General features: G+C 29.4%; 1 protein-coding gene across 1 annotated transcript in view; it reads left to right on the forward strand.

Annotated features, from left to right (window-relative positions):
- Positions 1 to 2943: 2943 nt before the first annotated feature.
- LOC136796309 (dynein beta chain, ciliary-like) overlaps positions 2944 to 8651 on the forward strand; it is a 27065-nt gene continuing 21357 nt past the window's right edge. Inside the window, exons 1-4 of the mRNA XM_067049732.1 lie at positions 2944 to 3102; positions 3197 to 3373; positions 6960 to 7156; positions 7229 to 7365. Coding sequence (XP_066905833.1) covers positions 2944 to 3102; positions 3197 to 3373; positions 6960 to 7156; positions 7229 to 7365 — 670 coding nt within the window. The remainder of the gene's footprint in view (positions 3103 to 3196; positions 3374 to 6959; positions 7157 to 7228; positions 7366 to 8651) is intronic.

An 8651-nucleotide genomic window follows, 5' to 3' on the forward strand; every position in this document is an offset into this window, starting at 1 on the left:
TTATATATGATCAATATATATATATAATTGAAATTTTTGTACAAGGTACGGAAAGGAGCCACTAAATCAAATCTTAATGTACCTCTTCCTTCACTGGATGTAATTTATAGTCATGGAAGTGACATTATGACATGCAAAGTGGAAGACATGCAAGCTAATATATTCCAGAACTTGAAGATCAATGTTTACTAAATGATTTTCATGTTATTATATTTATTGTAATTTAAAGTGTTTTTTCCCAATATTACTTTTATAAATTTTTTCGGGGGATTCGATTCTCATTCTCCTGTATTATCTATGGCCTCATAATTACTAATTTTCCATCCTATGTACTTTTTTTGAAATTAAATTATAAATTGTGATGTATTGTTAGATTTTAAAATTACTAATTGCAAGTTATAACTAATTATTTGCAATTAATGCTCTATTTATATTTCAAAAATATGTAATAGACTGTAATGCACGAAAAAGATTATGTTTTGATAAGCTATGTTATCATTCATTTTCAAATGAAAATTAATGGATTTAAGAGTGCATTAAGGTTTTACTCTAGCATAGGCACTTACTTACTTTTTACAGATAAAAAAAGAAGACATATAATTCATGAATATTATTTTGTCATAAAATAATATATTTTTGAATTTCGATTGAGGAAATTGAAATTTCTTCATTATCCAACTATTTTTTCAACCATGTTTTACTACACTGCCTTAAATTTAAGCATACTGAATATAAAAACAATATGAGTGTCATTACAGAACAAAAAGGAAACATTAACTGTTAATTTTTTAAACATCTATTTGGTTTATAAGACATGGTAACATAAATTAGAAACCAATACATTGTCTGTTGAAGTAATTTAAAGTGATTCAATCTATCATTAAAGAGGGAAATGAATTTACAAGTGATTTTCTATTGGGAGAAATAGTAAAATTCTTAGTAAACATTAGTTGAATGTGGCAATATAAATAGAATGATTAGACATGTTTTATATGGGTTTTATCAACATCCTCTGATAAATCCTTGTACCCTTAACAATTATGTAACCACTTTGCATGTTGTACTTGAATGGCTTCTGAACTTTGGCTGGCCTCTGTAGGTCTAAGTGTTTCCTGTGGGCTCTTTCCTGTTGGTTCAGTGGTCAACTCCAGCGACACCTTACCAAAACTAATAACCAACGGGCGTTGAAGACCAAGCTGTTGGACACCATTTCGAAACAAACAAACAAATATTCTTGGTAATGCTTATAAATTGGGTTGCAGGAATGTCCAGGATTAATTCATCAAGCTTACACTACTAGGGAGAGAGGGTGTCACAGTAAGACACAAATAATTTATGGAACATTGATCTGTTAAGTATAAAGATAAAACACACAGAAAATATTCAAAAGATCTTTCTAGTTAATTCTGTTCATGTTAGCCTTTTCAAGACATTCAAAGAAATCAGTAAGGAAATAATTTAATTTTATAAAAACAAAAAATTGTTATAGTTTGTCTCCTTGAAAATAGCCTGAGGGCCGAAACGTTAGAGAGTTTTTTTAAGAATAAAAGATGAGAGTAAATTGGATTTAAATTGTGAATGTTAATAATAAAATAAACCACTCTCAAACAATCATATAATGAATCATTAATTTTTCATTCGGAGCTCTATATCTTAAAAACTACCAACAACCTTAGAAAATCTAAAAGAACATTATTTAAAGTAGAGTAAATTTGCTAAAATGTGAGCCCTAATAGAGCTATTTACGATCAATAGTTCTCGAGATATAGCTTTTTAAAAAGCAACATTTCATAAAAATGTACTGAAATATCAGTAGTTAGTTAATTTATTTTGAGAAATCTATATCTCAGGAACTATGTGACGTACAAATATCTATTAGCAATCAAATTAAAGATAATTTAATGTACTATAAAGTAGTATATGACCTTTACCTTCGTAGGAATAGTAGTTTTCATGATATTTGCTAAAATACATTGATTTATAGTTGTTCGGACTATAAGTTTGATTTATCAAAACTTTATTTCAGAAACCATTGGACCTACAGATGTCTGTTTGCACTGAAATTAAAGCTAGTTAAATTTTCTACAAAACAGTTAATAATGTTTATCTTTGTAGGAGTAGTATTTTTTATGATATTTGACAAAATAAACTCACAAAATGTTAATTTCTAGTTGTTAGTATAAAATGTTGGATTTTTAAAAAAATATATCTCTAGATCAATAAGACGCACATATGTCTGCCAACACTCAAAATAAAGGAAATTTAACTTACTGTAAAGTAGTTTATGATACTTATCTTCTTAGGGGTAGTAGTTTTTATGATATTCACATATGAATGTACATTTGGCTAATGAAAATTTGTCCGAACATCTATTAATCAATTTATTTTAGCAAATGTCATGAAAACTTCTACTCCTACGAAGTTAAACGTTATGAACTACTTTATAGCTCATTAAACTAGCTTTAATTTAAATGCTAATAGACATCTGTACGTCACATAGTTCATGAGATATAGATTTCTCAAAATAAATTAACTAACTAATGATAATTCAGTACAAACCATACATTCGACATATCTCGAGAACTATTTAACGTAAATAGCTCTATTAGGGCTCACATTTTAGCAAATTTACTCTACTTTAAAAAAAAATATTTATTTTAAACGTTTTGAAACAGCCGCCATTTTTCATCCCCCCTACGTATACTTTGCAGACTCATCAATTTTGACTAGTAATTATACATAGTTTTCAATTAAGTAATCAAAAATTGGAGTGAAATAACTGCCTTTTTTCTCCTCTTGGGCTCTTGTATTAACTTGCTGGACGGGTTCCCCGTCAGGTTCCAATACCAAAGGACAGTAAATATTATTGTTTTTAACGAACTTTTAAATATATATTATTTCTTTTTTTGTACTTTTTAATATTTTAATATTCTAGGATGAAAAATGGAAGCAGCTCCAAGCGATCCGAGAATAGATTTTCTTGGCAATTGTGTTGTGAAAACGATGAAATTAAAACCTGAAAAATGGATAAGATTAATGTCAATTGAAGAATATAAAGCTGTCGTAGTTGAGTTTTTGGATTCCATGAAAGCTAATCTCCTTGTAATTACACAAGCAAGTATCAGTGATAAACCAAAAGCAAAACAGTAAACAAAATTATCTTATTACGTACTGATCTAAATATTTTGGTCTGCAGAACAACGCAGCTCAATTAATTCCATCAACTAGCTTTCCTGTGCTTTTGAAAAATAAAGGAGCATATTTTGTAAAGAAAAATAAGGGTCCCCTGCCTAAAGTTGGCGTCCAGAACAACGTACTCTTCGGCGACCTAGCCACGAAACCGATTGAACAGTTGGCGATGATTGTTGATGAGGTAAGAAATTATAATAATACTAGCTGACCCGGCAATGCTTCGCTATTGTTATATTTGAGGATGTATTTAGATTTAATGTTACTATGATAGTTTGATTTAAATTATTGTATTTAGTTAAATTGAACATGTAGGTATACTTTATCGTTATGATTTGGTAACCTAAATTGAACCAATATATGCCATGGCCTTCGTTTTTAGCGTTACAAATGTTAAAAGAGCAGACATTTATGTTTCCAACGGTTCTATTAACATAGAAATCGGATAAAATGCACAAGAGTTATAAAAGATTATATATACACAACAGTTACCGGATTAAAAAAGATAAATCATCGAAAAAAATAAAGAGCTGTAGATAGTTGACCGTAGATTAATGATTGGAGAAGTTTGTCGGGGGGGGGGGAGGTGCGGTCAGCAAAGAACAACATAAATAAACAAAACCATATTTATTTATTTATGTTGTTCTTTACTGACCGCACCCCCCTACAAACTTCTCCAATCATTAATGAAAAAAATAAAGGTGAAAAATTTATTATTTTTAATTTCTTTGAAAAATATAATTTAGGGGTTTTTTGAGACGACGCTAAAACAAATATGATTTGCTTGTTTCTAAAAAAAACATTTTTACCTACTTTATCCTAAGCCACATTATGTTTTTATAATATCGGTTAATATAATTTCTTTATTTTTTCATACTCCTCAATCAAAGAGATGAATTGATTAGTAACTTTAAAAAAAAAGTAACCCTCACTGTGCTTCAATATTATTACTATATGGAAAGTATTCTACTGTCCTATGAAAGTATGGAAAACGATTTTTTACTGGTCTGATTTATGTGATTTTTTCTATTTATTTGAAGAAATTTTACTATCGAAGGTATTTTCATGTATATACTACCGTAAATATAAACAGTTTTTAAATAAAAACTCTGTGCCTCGTAATTTTCAAAATAACTTCAATACTGCTCTGTCCATCTACACCAAACTTGGCAGTGGTTTAGGGCTCTAAAAACTTCACCAAAAGGCACAAAGCGGGTCTAATTAAACAAATTAGAACCGGATATATAAAATAAAACGTGAGAATTTTTTTTCCCTCATTTGAAACCACATTTTTCCCTCAAAAAAACACCAGCATTAACTTTTGTCTGTTTTGCCAATAAGAGCAGACAATCAGCTTTCCAACGGTTCTATTAACGTGACAATCGGATAAAAGGTAGAAGAGGTATTAACGATTATATGAAAAATAGTCGCCGGAGGAAAAAAAAAATCGCACGGATGGAATCGAGGTGAAAAATTAATGATTTTTAATTTCTTCCAAAAATGGTATTTAGTACCTAAGCAGTACTGGTATTTATTAAATTATTAGTATTTCGGCAGCTCTCTTCTATATATAGAGAGAAGAGATAGAGATAAGCACTTCATGTACTTTACTAATCTCGCGTAAGTGTCAGGAGATCTTGAGGAGACTCTCAACTCCTACGAGGAATTAACTACTATTCAGTTCTGTTACCTATGTAAGAGTAATCGATAGGAATTTTATTATTTATATGTGCCATAAACAATTTTTCAGATGCGATATGACAAGTAAATATATTTTTACAGATATAAACAAAACATGAGAATGCAGCATTGAGCACAAATTGGTCGATCTTGATACAAAACAAATACCAGACCAAAATATAATAAATTTGCAATAAAATTTTTAAAATATATAAATGGAAAAATACACTTTTTAAAGTTGGCAGATTATCGTCTGCATTGGAACCATCACTGAAATCTTCACCCATTTCTTTTGTGATATATTCACAGATCAATGCCTGCAATGCTATTATATCTTTGTTTTCTAATGCTGAGGTTGCGAGCCTACCTTCTACGCCTCACCCCCTGATGAAGACCTGAAACTCAGGTCGAAACGTCGGCATAAAATAAATAAATATGGTTTTGTTTATTTATGTTGTTCATTGCTGACCGCACCCCCCGACAAACTTCTCCAATCATTAATCTACGGCCAACTATCTACACCTCATTAGAAAAGGTTATAGTTTTATATAAAATCCAACTCATTTCTTTATTATTTTTTTTTCAAATTTAATTAATAATAGTAGTACGAATGTGAATTTAAAAAAACCCAAATAAAGTGTTCTTACTTTTTTTTTTTTTTTTTTTTTTATTTTTTATACCAGATTGGCCTGGTGGGGACCTTACATGGTTGATATAACTTATATTATATATATTTTTTAACAGTTGATTATGAGGGGGTATAGTCATACAAATGACACCCCTAACTATATAAAATGTTCTTATTAAAAGAAAATAATAAAATAAATTGATAAGAATAATGCTTCTTAATAAAAGAGGAAAGTAAACTTAATAACAAAAAATAATGATATTGGTACACTTAAATAAAACAAACAATTGTCTTCTAATAGTAAAAAGAAACAAGTCAATTTGAAAAAGGGAAGAGAGAAAAAAATAATAATAATGAATAAATAAAATGAATAATAATAATAAGTAAATAGAGGTAGTGTGACTATGAATTAATTTTATATTTATTAAAAATTTATAAAAGAATGTCCTGCAGCAGTCTGGGCTTCAGTCTTCGGGTTGAGGTTGGGTTTCCCAGGTTGTAGGTCACTGCTCCTTTAACTGTCAGCAACTGGGAGTGGAACTTCATGAACCGTTTTTTTTAAATTATAAGTTTAACCATTGCATAACTATTCAGAAAAATTATTTTGTTTTCTTCGTCTAATCATTTTTTTTTTCAACTATATATTAAAGTTTGATTAACAATCATTTTATGAGATGAAAATAATGATATTAAATGGAGAAATGAAATATAATGGAAATTTAGTAATGGGTGGGAGAAAAAAAAAACAATAGCTTAATATAAATTATATTATTTAAGAACTAATTTAATTATTTGATTTCTCCATTACAGTCGACGTTTCGAGTTAAAACAACTCATCTCCAGCCTGAAAAAATATACAATTCATATATTGCAATTGAAAAAACTGTACTTCATATAAGTTAACGGGTAATTTAGTGATAAGGCTCTATGCTACTAACTCCAAGGACCCGGATTCGAATCCAGCTATGGCAGATAATTTTTTATTCTGTTACTGTAGCTGTGAGTTAGTCCTGTGGGTTCGGGAGGCCTTCGAGGCTCATCTAGTCTCATAAACTGGATTCTATTAATGGGGAAAAAATTTGTTGGTCGAGCGTGATTTTGACTAAATTTTTCACTGACCCTTCATAGATTGTAGTGGTTCATATTATTATGATTAAATGTTTCCCCTAAAATATTTTATTCTGGACTGATGTAATTTAGTCTGTTGTAAGTTTCTTAATACTTATTTTAAAAAATGATTCAAATCTTACTGGAGATAACGTTAGGTAAATGATGAGTGGGTTAAAGTAACTTAAAGAATTTTTTTTTAAATTGGATAAAATGTCTTATTTAGTAGTAGAGATCAAACAATTATATAGGCTAGTTGAAAATGTTAAATCAAATTGTGAATTAGAAATAACAAAATTTAGTGACTCTTGATTAGGGGTCCGGTAATTGAGACGTATTAATTTATTTTTTTTAGATTTTTGTTCCTTTATTATCAAATAATGACAACCACAAGCAATGGCCATCCACTGTGGCTCAAGATCTAAACCACCACGTCCATGCCTTGCGAAGTACAGTCTATGAAGTGAAAGGATACGTGGCTGGTAAAACAGTTTTGGCCATGCCAATAGGTCTAGAAAGGGTCCATGATATTGCAGAAAGTCTCGAGCAAGGGTATCCCAATTATTATTCATTTATTATTTCATTAATTTAATTTTACATTATTATGTTTATTTTTATTTTCAGGGGAGAAATGACGGACTTATATCTAAAAGCGTCCATCGAAGGAGTCGTAATAAAATGGTCCTCTCAGATATCGGACGTTATTGCTGATGACTCTTCAAAAGCTTTTGCTAATGGGATGAATCCGACACCATTTCTCGGTCCCTCACCTTATATAAATTTTAATTATTATTTATTTATCTTTTTTTCATAACATTGGTATTTGGTTATTGTGGCTGAACCGTCTATGGAATATTTGTTTGCTAGCTTTGTACGGCCAATCGTTATTATTTAGGGACAAAAATTAAAATAACCTCCCCTATCTTGGAAGTTTGAGCCTATGAGCACGTACTGAAATGTATAACTGAAATTTTGTTCCTGAAGATGGGAAATCAGCCGAAACATTTTGTTGATTAATTAAAATTGGTGAAATAATTTTTCCTTTAAACTTTAACAAATTTACATTCACCTTAAATAAATTTCATGTATAAAATATAAAAGCAGCAGAAAACAATTATGAGAAATTAGCGAGAACACTATTACAATTTTCAAGAATTATGATAGGTATCGAAAAAAAGGATTGCAACGCAGAAGTAATAATTGAATAACATGCATTTCTGAGACACACTATCAGAGTTGGGCAAAAATTATTCGATTGACAAGAGACGAATACTTTTTTATTCGATTGACGAGAGACGAATAAATTTTTATTCGAATAAAAATACTACTAAACAATCCGAATACTTTTTTATTCGAATATTTAAAATACTATTTCAATCGAATAAAAAATTAGTCGAATGAAAAATTATTAGAATACAAAATTAGTCGAATACATATTATTCGAATAAAAATTTGATTTTTTTTTTAATTCTCTTATTTTTTTACCATGTCAATTAATAATGTAAGAGGGTCCTATTTCACATATTCAGACAAATACAAAATGTAAATGCTATCGATTTTAAGATCCCATGTCGATTTATTTTAATTTTGTTTATCCAAAAACATAAAAAGGGATCCTTATATGTTAGAAATCAGTAAAGTTAAAATTAATCTATACGCGATCATAAAATATATCAATGTATAGCTGTAAGACAAAAATTGTCGTCTTTATACAAATACCATCCGAATAGGTTAATCATTTTTTTTTTTTTGAATAAGAGGTTATTTTTCTATAAAATGGACGAATATAAAAGTATTCAAATTGTTATTCGAATTGTTTTGCCCGAATAATTGATTATTCGTGTAAAATAATGACGAATGAAAAAAGTATTCGGATGGTTAATCATATGTTTTGTACGAATAATTGATTATTCGAGTAGAAAATTCACGAATAAAAAAGTATTCGTCTCTCGTCATTCGAATAATATTTGCCCAACTCAGCGCACTATACTGTTCAAACTGGCAGCAAAATCTTTTGACGTGACAACGTCTTATAAATCATTTTGCG

This window comes from Halyomorpha halys, unplaced genomic scaffold, assembly GCF_000696795.3.
Source record: "Halyomorpha halys isolate HHAL.00 unplaced genomic scaffold, Hhal_1.1 Scaffold487.1, whole genome shotgun sequence".
NCBI lineage: Eukaryota > Metazoa > Arthropoda > Insecta > Hemiptera > Pentatomidae > Halyomorpha > Halyomorpha halys.